The sequence below is a fragment of the Jaminaea rosea genome (genome assembly GCF_003144245.1).
Source record: "Jaminaea rosea strain MCA 5214 unplaced genomic scaffold BDZ90scaffold_20, whole genome shotgun sequence".
NCBI classification, from domain to species: Eukaryota; Fungi; Basidiomycota; class Exobasidiomycetes; order Microstromatales; genus Jaminaea; species Jaminaea rosea.
Genome location: NW_020289994.1, coordinates 42,600 through 58,907, shown reverse-complemented (window position 1 = coordinate 58,907; position 16,308 = coordinate 42,600). Strand labels below are relative to the sequence as shown.

General features: G+C 59.3%; 7 protein-coding genes across 7 annotated transcripts; 2 read left to right on the top strand and 5 right to left on the bottom strand.

The window, feature by feature from the left end:
• Positions 1 to 351: 351 nt before the first annotated feature.
• BDZ90DRAFT_234948 (rhomboid-domain-containing protein) lies at positions 352 to 3,122 on the bottom strand. Its single transcript, XM_025507205.1, has 2 exons — positions 1,566 to 3,122; positions 352 to 1,474 (listed from the first exon to the last, which is right to left on the bottom strand). Exons 1-2 carry the CDS (start codon positions 2,781 to 2,783, stop codon positions 623 to 625), a joined length of 2,070 nt encoding a protein of 689 aa, XP_025358991.1. The 5' UTR covers positions 2,784 to 3,122; the 3' UTR covers positions 352 to 622.
• Positions 3,123 to 3,467: 345 nt separating this feature from the next.
• BDZ90DRAFT_214077 (Translin) lies at positions 3,468 to 4,697 on the bottom strand (the record flags this gene model as incomplete). The annotated part of the gene is made up of 5 exons (XM_025504185.1): positions 3,468 to 3,562; positions 3,637 to 3,949; positions 4,014 to 4,136; positions 4,258 to 4,495; positions 4,594 to 4,697. Coding segments are annotated over 5 exons (873 nt in total), but the record flags the coding sequence as incomplete, so codon positions are not given.
• A 173-nt stretch (positions 4,698 to 4,870) lies between these two features.
• On the bottom strand, positions 4,871 to 6,605 carry BDZ90DRAFT_122588 (hypothetical protein). Its single transcript, XM_025503299.1, has one exon. The coding sequence runs from the start codon at positions 6,517 to 6,519 to the stop codon at positions 4,993 to 4,995; it is 1,527 nt and encodes a 508-aa protein (XP_025358989.1). The 5' UTR covers positions 6,520 to 6,605; the 3' UTR covers positions 4,871 to 4,992.
• A 195-nt stretch (positions 6,606 to 6,800) lies between these two features.
• On the top strand, positions 6,801 to 8,420 carry BDZ90DRAFT_234946 (3-isopropylmalate dehydrogenase). The gene is made up of 4 exons (XM_025507204.1): positions 6,801 to 7,052; positions 7,135 to 7,279; positions 7,361 to 7,865; positions 7,973 to 8,420. Exons 1-4 carry the CDS (start codon positions 6,924 to 6,926, stop codon positions 8,322 to 8,324), a joined length of 1,131 nt encoding a protein of 376 aa, XP_025358988.1. The 5' UTR covers positions 6,801 to 6,923; the 3' UTR covers positions 8,325 to 8,420.
• On the bottom strand, positions 8,384 to 8,998 carry BDZ90DRAFT_282319 (DASH complex, subunit Dad4; the record flags this gene model as incomplete). Its single annotated transcript, XM_025509449.1, has 3 exons — positions 8,384 to 8,658; positions 8,755 to 8,898; positions 8,981 to 8,998. The coding sequence occupies 3 exons, from the start codon at positions 8,996 to 8,998 to the stop codon at positions 8,587 to 8,589; spliced, it is 234 nt and encodes a 77-aa protein (XP_025358987.1). The 3' UTR covers positions 8,384 to 8,586.
• Positions 8,999 to 9,216: 218 nt separating this feature from the next.
• Positions 9,217 to 13,402, top strand: BDZ90DRAFT_282318 (putative SPF1-P-type ATPase). The gene is made up of 3 exons (XM_025509448.1): positions 9,217 to 9,870; positions 9,952 to 11,301; positions 11,385 to 13,402. The coding sequence occupies exons 1-3, from the start codon at positions 9,269 to 9,271 to the stop codon at positions 13,243 to 13,245; spliced, it is 3,813 nt and encodes a 1,270-aa protein (XP_025358986.1). The 5' UTR covers positions 9,217 to 9,268; the 3' UTR covers positions 13,246 to 13,402.
• A 974-nt stretch (positions 13,403 to 14,376) lies between these two features.
• Positions 14,377 to 15,753, bottom strand: BDZ90DRAFT_228849 (hypothetical protein; the record flags this gene model as incomplete). Its single annotated transcript, XM_025504844.1, has 1 exon — positions 14,377 to 15,753. The coding sequence occupies one exon, from the start codon at positions 15,751 to 15,753 to the stop codon at positions 14,377 to 14,379; it is 1,377 nt and encodes a 458-aa protein (XP_025358985.1).
• Positions 15,754 to 16,308: the final 555 nt, after the last annotated feature.

Genomic DNA, 16,308 nt, shown 5'->3' with positions numbered 1-16,308 from the left:
GCATCCATCCATACCTCGGCCCATCCGCCACTTCTCATCATCATCATCATCATCGTCGTCATCACCCACATCTGGCTGCGGCACAACATGGCGGTCTCCCTCTCTTTGTCCGGCCGCAATATCTCACGACGCCCCGTCCATCGTCCTGCTTCCAGGTCAGGCGACGTCAGCGCTGGGCTTTGACGAACGAACATTTTCTGCTTTGTGCGGCCAAGATCCCAGCTGGACGCTCCGCTTCGCTTCGCTTCATCCGTCCACTATGTAATCTCGTCCGCTTCTCTTGACTTATCGGTCCCTCCATCCATCGCGCCACGCGCCACGCGCCACGCGCCACGTACCTCTCGCTGCTCAATGAGTTGTCAGTCACATTCCATTCCAAGTCAATGATGCTACGAGGCTGAGTCATTGTTTGAGGAGCAAGGGAAGGAGAGCTCAAATGTACAGAGGGGAGAAAGGATCCTGGGAAGAAAGGGAGAGGAGAGTAGATGATGCTATGTAGAATTTGCTCGAGTGGCGCTCCTTCCCTCGACGTAGAGTCCATGATACGATGGGCACGAGGAGACAGGGCCTGCCTGCCCGCTCTCTGCCATTGAATTCACTTGACGGCCAAGTCCGCCCCCACTCATCCCATCCATGCCCTCCTCGTCGACGAAGTGCTGTTAGAGACCTGCAAACCCCCATTCTGGCACTGTTTGAAGCTCGGCAAACAGGACAGATAGCGGCACCACGTACAGGCCTTGGTCGGGTCATCGCTCCTGTAGAAATTGAGCGCCAGAGCCGCAAAGAAGGCAGCGAGGGCCACGACTCCCAGCACCCTCAGGCCCCAAACGACGTTACGGTGTGTGCGCGTCTGATGGATCGAAGGGGCAAAGACCATCCCGCCGAGTAGACCGACGGCGAGTCCTCCAATGTGGGCGAAGTTGTCCAGTCCGGGGAGTAGACCGAGGGCTAGACCGATGAGGGTGAATAGGATGCTCATCGTGAGGCGAGTCTTGGCGCGATATTCGAAGCGCCAGTTGTACGCCAGGTCCACCAGCTCCACGGCGATGCAGCCGTAGATTGCGCCCGAGGCACCCACGCTAGGAGTGGCTACGAGGCCGAAGTTTCCCCCCAGTAAGTTGCCCCCTAGCCCGCCGGCGAGGTAGACGAGGAGGTAGTACGGTGAGCCTAGTATGCGCTCGATTTGCGCACAGAGGGTTAGCTGGACGACGAGGTTGAAGAGGATGTGCACTACGCCCGCGTGGAGGAAGATGGGCGTCACGAAGCGATACGATTGGCCGTAGGTGTGGTCGTTGGGGAGTCCGCAGATCTCCCACAGAGGGGTTGTGCAGGTTGAGCTGCTGGAGGAAGAGTTGAGGCATTGGAAAAGAGTGGTGAGGGGTACGGCGGGAGTGGACCGCATGCAGGGGACGTAGCGGGCGCCCATGGTGATGAGAAATTGGGCCGAGGGGCCGATCATTGGGTTGAGGTAGGGCTGTGCGGGCGGGGGGGGGGAAAGGGGTTGGTGAGCCTCAGATGACTTGAGAAAGAAGGCTGCGTCCTGTGTGCTGGTGTTGCGCTCTCACCTTGGTCTGCACCGCCTGACCCGTAACATTCTTCGCCTTGACAATCTCAGCCACAAAGACGGCCACGAATGCCACAGCGAATATCCACGTCACGACAGGCCACCTCTGTCTTCCCAACCCTCGCCTCCTCCTCTCAATCTGCTCACTCAAGCCTCCATCCCCGACGCCGAACATCCTTCTCGCCTTGCCACCCACAGAATCGTCTTCATCGCCATGGTCGAGGAAGTTCTTCCCCCCATCAGGGTGGGAGGCCATACCGTCTGCGGGTGCAAAGGAGAAGTGACTCTTAGGGTTCGAAGAAGGCGCATCCCCGCCTGCTCGAGCTAGGTCGTTTGCGAAGAGGCCGGGCGGCGGTGGGTAGGCGTGTTGCTGCTCGTGGCTGTGACCGCGTGCCTTGTCATGGTAGTAATCATCATCGTCGTCCGCATACCCGTCGCGATCGCCGTACACCATGTCGAAGCCGGTGTCCGTCTGCTTGCTCATTGTGTGGCCGTGTCCATGGTGTGGTTGAGTGGCTGGAGCAGCAGAGCGATAGTCGTAGTACTCTGCCTCCGGGTAAGGAGCCGCTGCGGTTCCATTGCCGCCGCCGCCGCCGCCGCCGCCGTAGATGGTCTTGTACTCTCCCTCGCGCGGGTCATCATACGCATAGTAATCACGCCCATCATAACCGTGCCCGTCAGAGGAAGGATCACCTGCGCCTCTGCTATCGTCGTACTGGTGGTGGTGTGGGTACTGGTACGACTGAGGCATAGCAGGCATAGGCTCGTGGGCCCGTTTGCTGGGCGCAGGAACGTTGTATTCTGAAACAGAGTCGCCAGGGAGGAGGGTACCGTTACGCTGGAGGAATTGGGAGCCTCGATTCCCGTTGCCGTTGCCGTTGGCTTGGCTACGCTGCGTGCCCTGTCTACCTAGCCCACCGCCACTGATGGTCGATTGATACTCGTAGTTGTCCGAGTAGCACGAAGGGCTGTCCTCTGGTCCTACGACGCGCAGACCTCCCTGATGATCACGTACTTGGGAGTCGTCAAAGTCTTGTGACTCGTCGTAGAGTTGCTCTACGTACCCTGGTCCACCGTAGCCGCCGTCGTCGTCGTCGTTGTCGCTACGGTAGGCGGGAGGCTGCGAGGCGGAAGCTGAAGCTGGAGCAAGGGGGTAGCGATGGTACGGTGATGAGTCGTGCCTGTCGGTTGTTGGTGTGGGGGCGTAGGGATTCTTCATGATGGACTGACGGCCTGCTGACGCTAGTATTGACGTCTAGCGCGGGCGGCTGTAGAGTGGACAGGAGGTGGGGCTGGCTCGACTGAACGCGGGGCGGTGTCGCGGTATGGGGTTCAAGCGCCCTTTATTTTCAGATTGTCTCGACGGTCTTGCAGTGATCGCGAGACAGGACGAAGCGATTGGCGATGCTGCTGCTGTGAGGATAATGGATGAAGAGACGATGATGATGGTAAAGACCGAATAGGTTTGGTAGAAAGGTCGATGACTTGCTCACTCTCTCCCTCTCTGCGCTAACCAATGACGGAGCATCGACGACGACGACGATGCGAGTAGACGTAGAAGCAACCAGCCCTCTGTCCGTTCTCCTGCCGAGGCTTGCACCACCCGCCCGCCTTGCCTTCAACTTGCTCGTCGGCGGGCGGGCGTCTGGTCTGCCTGCCTTCAAAGTCCGGCGCGAGTCCAACACTGCCTTCGAGCCCAGCCACCACAGCCCTCGTTGCCGCCCCCGGGCCTCCACGCGGTAAAAAATAGGGACCCACATCCGCCTTGAGCAATATCGCAGATCGCACAGCCACCAGAAAAAGCCACTGCCGGCTCACGCTCTCCATGATCGTTGAGGTGAGGATGCAAAGAGGGATGGTATTTTCACTCGTCATCGCCACCGTCATCCCCGCCTCCGCCTCCGCTGTTGCCACCAGCAAGAGCCCGTCGAACCATCTCCCTGATCGCCTTCTCGTCGCCGCCGAACTCGGACATGCGGATCGAGATGTTGTACGAGACTGACGAGTGGGCGTGGCGAGCAAGTCATTAGCTGTCTTGCTGGTGTATGGGAGAGCGGGCGCGTGCAACTCACGATCTTCAATCTTTCTCAGACTGGCAGTAGTGACCGCCTGCTTCTTCCTCATGTCGTGGATCAAAAAGACAAATGGCTCGAGCCCCTCCCTGATGTCCCTGAGCAGCGCGAGGACAGAGCGTACCACCGTCCCTGGGTCGCTTGGTGGGCCCGCTGAAGATCCCTTGCCTCCTCCGCCACCGCCTCCGAGCGCATTGGTGGCGAAACGCATCAGCTCACCCGTGAGATCTGAGATACCGAGGAGGTAGCGATGCGTTGGAACAGGGAAGATCTGCGAGCAAGACGTGGTGGCTGTCAGTTTCATCTCCTGCTGCTGGGCAAGCGCAATGCAGACGTTATCCTGGTCTTTTACGTACAAAGTCTGCAGGAATCTCCACCTCCTCGCCCGTCATCCCATCGGTGTATCGCTCTGCCACGCCAGGCTGGAAGAGGGCTTGCACCTCCTCGTGCGTAATGAGGGTGCCGTGCAGGAGGTAGTGGTGGAAGGAGAGGGCTTCGATCTGTGCGCGCAATCCAAGGTAGTAGGTCAGCATAGTCCTTCCCGTGGCGACGAATTCTCAGCTCGACAAGAGCTTTCTCTGAGTAATGTTGGCGGGGATTCACGTCGAGCCGCACACTCACAAACTCCTCCAACCCGCCACCCAAGTTCCGCTCGTAGCGCAAACTCGCAGCGTGGCCCTGCGCGAGATCTTCCTGGTACGCTGTTCGCCGTATAAGGCTGACGATGTCACTCTGCTTGGCTGCTGCCTCGTTGAGCATGCGTTGTGAATGCGGAGGAGGAGCAGCAGAGGTCGCGACGCGCGCCTTGGGGTTGGAGAGGTGAGCTGGTGGTGGCAGGCGATGAAGGTGGAAGATGAGCCTAGACGAACGCGGTGAGGACGAGATGGAGTTGTGTTGGTCAGATGATCAGCAGCGAGAGTAGGTATGACGTGGTGGGGGAGCTAGGTCCACTCTCACTTCTTGGACAGATTGGTAATATCCCTCGAAGCTTTGATCAATCGCTCTCGTCGATCATTGTGCGCGTCGATCTCTGAGCGATACGTGTCGAAGGCGGAGAGGATGACATCTCCTCGTGAGGTTGAGGGGCCTGCTTCGGCTGGGTGAGGAGGACGGGGAGGGGCTACGGCTGCCATTGCTGATGATTGGGTGGTATGGGAATTGGGAAGCGACTAAGGCATCGACGGACTGGCGGCAAAGTGAGGACGAGGCGGGAGGCGGAAGGCGGAAGGCGGAAGAGGGTCGAGCTCCACCTCGCACGCACACGCATACGGGATGTCAAGACAACTCTCGCCATCTCGCTCGCGCATCAAGAGATTCGACCGTCGTATCATCGGTATTGCATCCTCGTCTCACCCCTCACTTCCTCACAACAGCCGACCCCGCACTCCCCATGGCAGGTCGTCCAAATGGACTAGCAGGCCTAGGCGAACTAGACCCACTCGCGCTGCCGCCCCCCATCCTCCTAGTCGCACCGACCTGCACACTCTTCCTCTCCTTTGCACTACCCATCGAGCTTGCCGCCCCGCGCACCAGGTCCTTGATCAGCCCATTGTACATCTCACTGTCCGCCTGCAGTGACTCGCGTAGCGTGAGGTGGTGAGTGAGGACGACAGAGGTGGTAGAGGTGAGGGAGCCCAGTTCCCGTGAGAGGTCGCGTAGAGAGGGGAGGGGCAGGAGGGACAGTTGGTCTGCGCGCGTGCGGAAGAAGACGTAGATAGTAGAGTCAGCGTATGAGTAGCAAGCGATGCGCTCCTGAGGCATTGTGGCGAGACTCTTACCCTCTCGTAAGGCGCATACCTCCTCGATTCGCTTCATATCCACCTCCGGGGTAGGCCCCAGCCCGAGATCCTCCTTGCGCTTCTCCATGATCCTCTGCCGTCTATTCGCATCGACCGAGCCGCTACGCTTCTCCACCCCTGCTCCACTCCCAGCACCGCTTCCATTCGTCGTAGCAGGCGAGCTCCCGCCTCTCTCTCCACCTGAGACAGGCGCACTATTCGGACCCTGTTCCCCCTTGGCCCTCTTTAACGAGTCAACTTGCAGAGTAAGGGGAGGTAATCTCGAGCCAGAGGCGGTCGCCCCCGCTTCGGCGGGCATGATCTCGTCGAGATTGATGGGCACGCCGAGGGAGATGTGCAGGTCTCGACGGGTGCGAGAGCGCAGCCAGTCTACGGGCTGGAGGGTCGTCGGCTGCGCTGATAGGTCGGTGTACACCGCTCTGCTTGACTCGCTCTGTAGGACTTGGGAGAGGCCGGGGGTTTGGCGGATGGGATCGTTTGGTAGAGAAGTGGTGGCGGTGGTGAGTGTGGGCGGGAGGAGGGAGGAAATCTGGGTGGTGAGGTCCTCTAGCCTTGAGAGGGAGGATGAGGCTGATGCTGGCGATGAGGAGGAGGGGATGGAGAGCGGTTGCCAATCCGCAGCTGTAGGTGGTGCAGCAGGGGTAGGAGGCGTCGCTTGCTCTGGCTCCTCGGGCAATTCCATCCCTGCTGGCACCGCATCGTCTGCAAAATCTCCAAAGTCGCCAAAATCGTCGTCATCCCCGCCGCCGCCAGGAGCAGCCGGGCCTCCGGCATCGTCGTCGAAATCTGCGAATTCATCGTCGTCCTCGGCCTCCTCCTCGCCATCCTCGTCTCCCGCCTTAGTATTCACCTCTGTCGGCTCGACTACAGGCTGCTCCTCTTTCCCTGCTTCTTCCGCCGGCTTGCTGATGGTCCTGTCCTGCTCCGGACTCGAGGAAGCGGCCCAGCCTGCTCCCAAGTCATCGTCGTAGAATGCCTTGGATGCCGGGCGCGATGTCGATGCGGATGATATCGCGGCGGTCGTCGATGCCGAGGCCACGGGCTCCGCATCCGCAGGCGTGGCCCATACGTCGTCTGCTTCCATGTTGAGTCGCTGCTTGAGGAGGAAGCAGCGGGAAAGGGATAAGATGAGGATGAATGCCGCTTCACTCGGTGTTGGTTCCACTCAAGTCTCAACTCAACCTCCGGCCTCGGTCTCCACCGAGTTGATCAAGGCGTCTTCCGTTCCGCTCAGTCAAGCCAGGAACATCCCATCTCTCCGCCCGCCTCAGCCCGCCATTGCCGCCCACTGAGCTGCGCCATCTTCGCGGGCCGTGCGGGTCAGAAGGACCGAGTCGAAATGCAATCACTTGTTGTCTCTCTACCCATCGATAGCCAGCACAGCACAGCACAGCAACGCCCCATCTTTGCTCTTGCTGGCCTGACCTCCTTCCTCACATCAACATCCATCACACAACGAATCTACGCATCTCCCTCGCCCGCCAAACAATGACCAAGACGTACAACATCGTCGTCCTGCCCGGAGATGGCATCGGACCTGAAGTCACGGCCGAGGCAGCTCGTGTTCTCGAGTTGATCTCGAGCAAGAGCAAGGATTTCAAGATTGAGCTGCAGAGCGTGAGCCATGCGGGCCTTCTCGTCGCCTCGTCGCTGTACGAGCATGGCTGACGGCCTTCTCTCTTTCTCCCTCCTCCCGCAGAAAGACTTCGGTGGAGCAGCCATCGACTCGTCTGGCGAGCCCCTGCCCGCTGACACGATCAAGGCCTGTGAGGCGGCAGACGCCATGCTCTTGGGCGCCGTGGGTGGGCCCAAGTGGGGGGTAGGCAAGGTGCGACCTGAGCAGGGTAAGTGTCCGCGTCCCTTCTCCTACCATAACCCGAAGCCATGCCTACTGACATCACCATCATCATCGCAACGCCGACCAGGCCTTCTCCAGATTCGTAAGCACTTCGACCTCTACGCCAACATCCGCCCTGCCCTCTTCCCTTCCAAGTCCCTCCTCACCCACTCCCCGCTCAAGCAAGAGATCGCAGAGGGAACAGACATGATCGTAGTTCGCGAGCTGGTCAAGGGCCTCTACTTCGGTGATCGCCAGGAGGCGGACCTTGACACGCCCGGGTCAAAAGGCGAGGCGTGGGACCAGATGATCTACAATCGCGAGGATGTCGAGCGTATCACGCGCCTCGCCGCTTACTTGGCACTGCAGTCCAACCCGCCAGCCAAGATTCACTCCATCGATAAGGCTAATGTGTTGGCTTGCTCCCGTCTCTGGAGGAGGGTCGTGACTGAGACGATTAGCAAGGAGTTCCCCCAGTTGGAAGTCGATCATCAGCTCGTCGACTCGGCGGCGATGGTTATGGTTTCTAACCCGAAGAAGCTCAACGGTATTGTGCTGACGGAGAACATGTTCGGGGACATCCTGAGCGACGAGTGCGTACCCATTGCGTCGCGAAACGACCAAGCAGCTGGCTAATGTTCTTCTTCTTCTCCTTCTTCATCTTCTCCCTTTTCGTCATCGCCCGCCCCCACCCGCGCAGATCCTCCGTCATCCCAGGCTCCCTCGGTCTCCTCCCCTCAGCCTCCCTCTCCGGCCTGCCCGACGGCACCTCCGAGTGCAAGGGTCTCTACGAGCCCATCCACGGCTCTGCCCCCGATATCGCTGGGCAAGGAAAGGCCAACCCTATCGGCACGATCCTCTCTGCTGGGATGCTCCTGCGTTACTCCTTGGGTCAGCCCGAGGCTGGGGACAAGGTTTTCAAAGCTGTAGAGAAGGTCTTGGATTCGGCTGAGATGGGTGGGAAAGGGTTGAGGACGGCGGATCTGGGAGGAAAGACGAGCACCAAGGAGATGGGACAGGCGGTGCTGGAGGAGTTGGAGAAGTTGCTCTAAGAGAGTGGTGTTGAGGGGGTGGGAGCTGTTGAGAAGTCTTGCCGTGTCAACTTTTGTCAGTCAATCTTCGAGTTGATCATCATCTCAAAGTCGTGCCTGCGCGTGAAGAGGCAAGACGTCTACCTGCCTTCCTGCCTGCGTGGTGCTGTGGATATCATGGTACAATTACATGCGAAAGATCAGCTGAGCATCCATACTGCCCTGTGATCCATCCTCACTAAGCTGCGTCTACATGTACAGCTCCATCATCAGACGTCCTACTTCAGCTCCTCTGCTGCTGCTGCTGCGAATCAGCATCGAGCGCCTCGAGGTTGAAAGCCGCGCTTCGACGGTACTGTCATCGCGTCATCGTCGTCAATAGAAGTGTCAGCGTCACCCCAATTGGCTCTCTCTCCTCTCGCCATCTTCGCCAGCCACGCCAAGCACTCACATTCTCCCACATATCTGCCACCTCTGCATTTCCCTCGTTGTACACATTGATCTCTGCTAGGGAGCGGGAGAGCTCCTCGAGGGACTCGTTGAGGAGGTCGACGTTCTTTATTATGCGGGAGAGGAGGAGAGTTTGACGTTGTTCCTGTTGCGCGGGGCGATCAGAGGATGAGTGGCAGTCAGTGATGGGGCGCGAGAGAAGCAAAGGGGAATACGCGAAGACGCACGTGGGGATTCTCGATCATGGCGGCGACAGGGAGGTGAGTTGGTGGTGAGGATCGATGGAATTGACAGGCCAGGCGAGCGGAAAGCAACACCTCTCAAGACGCGAGGGAGCCTTGAGGCTGCTGCTGCCGTGGCGTGAAGCCGGAACGGAACTGGGACGCCTCGTGTCGAAAGCACTCGTCCGTGCTGCATTGGCTTCCACGACGGCGAAAGCTGAGGCTGCGCCTGCGCCTGCACTCCTTCCACTTCCCTCATCACTACTTTCCCCCCGCTTGCCCCCCTTGCCCAACATGGTAGCCGTCCAATCCCCGGACGTCGCCCGGATCACACTGCACGTCCCCATTCCCCTCTGGACACACCTGTACGTCTTGCCATTTCTCTTCCTCTATCCGCTCTACCTCTACGCATACTACGTGGCCTACGACAGTTGGATCAAGTCGGAAGAATGGACATTCGTATACACGGTATCCCTCGTCGTTTCGCATGCTCTGGCCTTCCTGGGTACCAAATGGAGCATAGGGTTCAAGGCGTGGGTAACGACGAAGCAGGTCAAGGACCTGCCCAGCGCCAAGCTGGTGAGGGTCTTCCCGCAAGCGCACAAGGGAGAGGGAATGATTGTACCCCTCGTAGTCAGTAGGCACGAGGTAGCTTTCACGTATCAGGCAGACAAGTACATTTTGGCCTTGCCGGATATCAAGGCGCCAGAGGGGTCCATCTACAGGGCAAGGGACATTACGGAGCCCACCTTTAGACGATTGCCTTACCCCGCCGACTCGAGCCCGCCCTTGAGCCATTTCCAGGCTTCGAGAGGTTTGGTCAGCGAGGACGATGCCATGGCTACTTTGGCGACGTATGGAGGTAATCAATTTGAGATCCCCAAGCCAAGCTTCACGTGAGTGCGGCATGTCCCAACGAGCCAGTATTGCCTGCTTACCCCGCTGATGCTATCTCCTCGCTCCCCTCTCTCTTACAGCGAGCTCTTCGCTGAGCACGCCGTAGCCCCCTTTTTCGTCTTTCAAGTCTTCTGCGTCGGCCTCTGGATGCTCGACGAGTACTGGTACTACTCCCTCTTCACCCTCTTCATGCTCATCGTCTTTGAGTGCACCGTCGTGTTCCAACGACTGCGAACATTGAACGAGTTTAGGACCATGTCCATCACTCCTTTCCAGATCTACGTGTATCGCTCGCGCGAGTGGCTTCAGGTGTCGACGACGGAGCTGCTCCCGGGAGATGTGGTGTCGATCACGAGGACAAAGGAAGATACGGCCACACCCTGCGATTTGCTGCTGCTCGCGGGAACGACGATTGTGAACGAGGCGATGCTGAGTGGCGAGTCGACGCCCCTGCTCAAGGAGAGTATTGAGCTGCGCAACCCATCGGACAGACTAGACGTCAACAATGTGGATCGCAACGCCGTCGTATTTGGTGGCACCAAGGTCCTCCAGACGACCAGCGCAGACGCGACCTCGCAGTACGCCAAGGAAGGCATGGTTGCCCCCGATGGCGGAGCTTTGGGTCTTGTCCTCCGCACAGGCTTCGGTACCTCGCAGGGCCAGCTTATCCGCCTCATGGTCTTCACCAACGAAGGCCGCGTAACGGCAGACAACGTCGAAGCGTTCCTCTTTATCGGCTTCCTCCTCATTTTCGCCATCGCTGCGAGCTGGTACGTCTGGACACGCGGTCTCGAGATGGGGCGTCCAAAGGGCAAGCTCCTCCTCGACTGTGTCCTCATCATCACATCCGTCGTCCCGCCCGAGCTACCCATGGAGCTCAGCATGAGCGTAAATGCTTCCCTGATGGCGCTCAGCAAGAAGGCCATCTTCTGCACTGAGCCCTTCCGCATCCCCTACGCCGGCCGCGTCGACGTGTGCTGCTTCGACAAGACGGGCACTATCACGGACACGGACCTGGAGGTGCAGGGCGTAGCGGCTATCGGTGCTCGTCTGCCCCGCGACTTGATCCCGCTTAAGCAGCTCCCTCGCGAAACGACAATCACCCTGGGTGCGGCGCATGCGCTTGTGCTTCTGGAGGACGGCGTGGTGGGGGACCCGATGGAGAAGACCACGCTGGAGAGTATGGGATGGGAGCTGCGCAAAGGTGATGTACTCTCGCCTGCCGATGTAAAGACTTCGGCGCATCGGATTGAGGTGGGGGTCAAGCGACGTTTCCAGTTCTCGTCAGCGTTGAAGAGGATGTCGACGTTGAGCTACGTGAGTGATGTTGGTGGAGGGAATAAGAGGCTGATCGCTGCGGTCAAGGGCGCTCCGGAGACGTTGAAGGGGATGTATAGCAAGGTGCCCGAGGGCTATGATGAGACGTACAAGTGAGTGGGCAGGCGCGCACGGGCAAACATGCTGGCTCGAGAGCTGACCGTCTTTGATCCCTTCCCCTCTCCCACACTCGCAGAGGCTTCGCTCAGCGCGGCTCGCGCGTCCTCGCCCTAGGTTACAAGTACGTGGACAACCTCCCCTCGTCCAACCTCAACGATGTGCAACGCGAGCAGGTCGAGTCCTCGCTCGAGTTTGGCGGTTTCCTCATCTTCCACTGCCCGCTCAAGCCAGACGCAAAGGCCACGCTCCAACAGCTCAACGACTCCTCACACCGCAGCATCATGATCACGGGTGACTCCCCGCTCACCGCAGTCCACGTAGCCGCCGAAGTGGAGATCGTAGACCGCGAGGCACTGATCCTCGATGCGCGCGAGGGAGCCACCTCGCCCACCCAGCTCAGCTGGCGCACACCGGACGAAAGCGTCGTCATCGATGTGGATTCGAGCGCTCCGCTTGATCGAGGACTGTTCGAGAAATACGACCTCTGCCTCACGGGAGCGGCCGTCGCACAGTACGCTGAGCAGACGGAGGCGTGGGAGCAGCTGGTCCAGCACACGTGGGTGTACGCGCGTGTCAGCCCGGCACAGAAGGAGTTGATCTTGAATACCCTCAAGCGCCTGGGCTACGTGACGCTCATGGCCGGCGATGGGACCAACGATGTAGGCGCGCTCAAGGCGGCCAACATCGGCGTGGCATTGCTGGACGGCACGCCGGAGGACATGCTCAAGATTGCTGAGCACCAACGCAACGAGCGAATGAAGAAGGTGTACGAGTCACAGCTGGGCCTCAGTGCTCGGTTCAACCAGCCTCCCCCTCCTGTGCCGCCTGCCCTCAAGACCCTCTACCCTGACCTGGAGACGGCCCGTGAGGAAGCGCTCAAGAAGCAGCAGCTGGCGCGCACGGCCAACCCTGGTCAGGCTCCGAAGTTCGACCTCTCCTCCATCACGAGCAAGATGGCCGACCTAGAAGGCGACGACGGTGGACCCCCCACGATCAAGCTGGGCGATGCAAGTGTAGCGGCTCCCTTTACCTCGAAGCTCCGCGTAATGGACAGCATAGTCCAGATTATCAAGCAAGGCCGTGCCTCTCTGGTAGCCACGAATCAGACGTACAAGACGCTCGGCCTCTCTTGCCTCTCATCCGCGTACGCCCTCTCTTTCCAGTACCTGGAGAACGTCAAGTTCGGCGACTACCAGATGACAATCAGCGGCGTCCTTTTGAGTGCGGCCATGTTCTTCATCTCACGTGCCCAGCCTCTCGACAAGCTGAGCAAAGAACGCCCTCTCTCTACAATCTTTGGCCTCTACTTCTTCTCCTCGGTGTTCCTCCAATTCCTCCTCCACCTAGCCACAATGCACTGGACGACCCAAGTCCTCGTCCGTCGCTACGAGGCTCCAGAGCAGGAGGTGGACCTCGAAGCAAAGTTCAACCCTTCCCTGCTCAACAGCGCTGTCTTCCTACTCAACACCCTCCAGCAGGTAAACGCAGTAACGGTCAACTTTGTTGGGCACCCTTTCCGCACTTCTATTCGGGAGACGCCCGGCCTCTTCTACGGCTTGGCAGGTTGTGCCTTCCTTTCCGTTGCGGGTACCCTGGAGATCATGCCTGAGCTCAACGACTGGCTCCAGCTCGTCAAACTCCCCGGTCCCTTCCAAGTGCGACTCCTAGCCGTAATGGCCGTCGATTACTTTGGGGCAATGGCCATCGAGTGGGGCGCTAAGGCCTTGTTTGCGGATTTGGAGCCGAAGGCGCTCATTGTTAGGGGGAGGGAGAGGAGGGAAAAGAGGAGGAAGGCATTGAGTGATAATTTGGCAGAGTTGACTGCCATTGCTGAGAAGAGGGCACAGCAGGAGGGTGAGGGAGGGGTGCAGCAGCAGCAGGGTAATGGGAAGAGTACGGCTGTTCCGCAGGGTGGGAAGGCGAGTAAGAGGAGGTGAGAGGGGTGATGAGGGAGGAAAAGAGCACGGATAGATGACTGCAAGTGGTGAGGCGGTTTGAGTGTCTTATAGAGCTAGTAGATGAACGAAGTGAACATGGAAGACGTGAATGATGCATGAGACTCATTGCTGTGCTCATGAAACATAACGATAATGTGGCTCTGATTGCAGGGTTGGAGTGTCGACCGCCAGGAAGAGAGAGACGAGAAGCCTCTCAACCACGCGGGTTGGCACTCGCACGCCACCGGACAGCGATCACCGTCTCATCGTCGCTTGCCGGCTTGTGATGCGTCGCCGCAGCACGCACCGGCGCGATCGTGGTATGTCGAAGCTGACGACCCGACTGGACACAGAGGCTCGAGGTGAACAAGCAAGCGCATCGTCATGCAGCTTCTTCGGAGCAGCGTCTGCCCGCGCTCAAGGTCGGACTAGTGCGATCGTCACGGTGTGCGCACGGGCAGTAGTTCGTGCGAGCCAAGAGGATTTCGGCATTATCAGCGGCTCGCCGCGGGTGGTCGAGTCCCGTTGATCAGAGAGTTTGGGATGCTGGCTGAGCACTGATCCAGCGCTCGAAGGATTGCGAGGAGATATGATTGCGCACGCCCGATCAGTCGGCAGGACCGCCTGACGCCATCACCACCTATGCCCCTCACGACGCTTGCCTGCCATTGCCCCGTCTCGGGTGACTGTCATCCGCTCAAAAACTATCCCCCGCAAGGTGATTGTTGAGGATTACTTCGTCTGACTTTGCCGCCTTGCTGTTCGTAGGGCACTGAGCTGCCGCAGCAACGTGGGCGGGAAGACGCGAACGGCGCTTGGTTTCAATCGTCGTCTGATCCCCAGGGCATTGTTGTCAGCTCAGGCTTGCCACTCTATCCAGACAAACGGCCGTTGCTGACGTACGTGCTTACGCTCGAGCCCCCAGCAGCGGCACTTGACACCGGCAAGACGCTGTGACTCGTGCGCGACGCTACCGGGGGCTCGAGTGCATCGCGCTCTATCTTGGCTCGCGTAATGGGGATATACAATTGATGTTGTGCAGAGTGCGAATGTACAAGGTTGAGGTGCGATTCCGGGCAACTCTAATGACGTAGAAACAACTGACGAGAAAACGCCTCATACCGCACACTCTCACGGTTGGGACGCAACGAGGTCGTGCTGATCGAGCTGGAGGAGCCCCGTATCCAGCATCTCCTTGAGCGCAGGGAAGAGAGCCCTGGCAATATTGGCGCGACGACTGAGTACGTAGGCGGGCGTGAAGTTTTGGAACTCCTTGAAGAGATGATACGCCTTTCGCGCTCGGAGCTCGTTGGAGAAACCGTGCACGATCCACGTACGGCGCCAGTCTCGCCTCCATCCCCAATCAAAGTCGTACTGGAACGTCGTGGTGATATCCTGGCCGCGCTGTGGGGTTTCGGGCTCGCGGAAGTTGGGGTCGTCGTCGTGCACCTCGTAGTACATGTTGAGGGCATCGCCGATCCAGTAGCCGGGGAAGAAGGCGTCCTTCTCGAGGGTAAGGGCGGACTTGCTGCCCTCGGCGCGGGAGTAGTGGACCATGAGCGCCGTCACGAGGTCGTTGGACGCGCGCAGCCAGTCGCCGTTGAAGACGACGTCCTGCAGTCTGGCGAAGGCGAGCATGAGCGGGTTCAAGGGTCGCGAAAGGAAGGCGGCCTGCGCAATGCGGGCGCCGTCATCGAGGGAGAAGACGTTGTCGAAGCCAGAGCGACGCAGAGGTGTCAGGTCGCGGAGGACCCAGGCATCGTCGTCGAGGTAGACGCCCCCCATCCTCGCCATGACGACTGTGCGTACAAAGTCGGAGCGGTGCGCGTACTGGTCGATCTTGACGCCCGACGACGTCACGTTAGGGAAAGTAGCTGGCATGAACTCGATGTTCGGGATACGGAACAGGGCCCGCGTAAAGGCGTCACCGTTGAGTCGCGCGTCGTCGAGCATCTCCTGGGGCGTGTCCGTCCAGAAGTAGATGCGCTCCGGCTTGAGGTAGAATGAGCTGGAGAAGTAGCTCATCAAGTGGCGGAACTCCACACGGAAGGGCGCCTGCGGTACGTAATTCTCATCGCGGTTGATCTGCCTCACGAAGTGGACAATGTTGGGGATCTCAGATGACGCGTCGTACCTTGGCGGGCCGAACCACGAGCTGCTGCTCCATCTGGAGCGCCATCCTCCTGGGCGCCGGTCGACGACATCTTGCTTCCACGGCATCGGCGGTGACCACTCTGCGATGTTGGCGTCGCGGAACTCATCTGCGAGTGGCGCGCGAGAGGAGAAGAGGAAGAAGAGGGTGGCGACCGAGATGGCTACAAGGGCGAGAATGGTGCGGCTGCGCTTGCGGCTGCGAGACATGACGCGCTGCATGGACGAGTAGAAGCTGGGCTCGGCGTAGCGTCGTCCATTGAAGGCGTCCTTCTCGTCATAGTCGTCGGCGCTACCCATTCGCCCTGGATGGCCTTTGAGCGCGGCACGCTCGATGTCGAGGTCCTTGGGCGACATCGAAAAAGAGGAGACGCGCGTGGCTGACGATGAAGCTGTGGCCTCGCTGCTGCCATCGCTGGCGGAGAGGGTGGGTGACTGAGGGCTGCTCATACGGCGTCCAGTCGCCGTTGGCTTGTTGAGGCGATGAATGATGGATGAAGCTGGGTGGTGCGACTAGGTAAGATTTGGGGACTGCTCAACGACTGAGACTTTTAAAGGATGCTCGTGGTGGCGCGCTCGTGCGTGGGTGGATGGGTGGATGGCACAGCCCTTGACGATGTCGTGTTTTTGTTCTTCGTATAAGAGGCTGTGTGGCAACGAATGGAGGAGCGAGCTAATGAAGGTGGTAGGGATCAAGGATCGAAACACGCATGATCATCAAGACCTGACTTGCTCTCTTGAGAGCGACCTCGACGCTCGACGCACAACGCTCGATGCTCAACGCTCAACGGAGCTTCGGCCCTAATGCTTGTCGATCGGGCATTTTCACCGTCCCCCTCCCCCCTTCCCCCCCTCCATCCTCTCTCCCACCAGCACAAACACACAGCCCAGGTGGAAAGTTGTGCAGCCCCC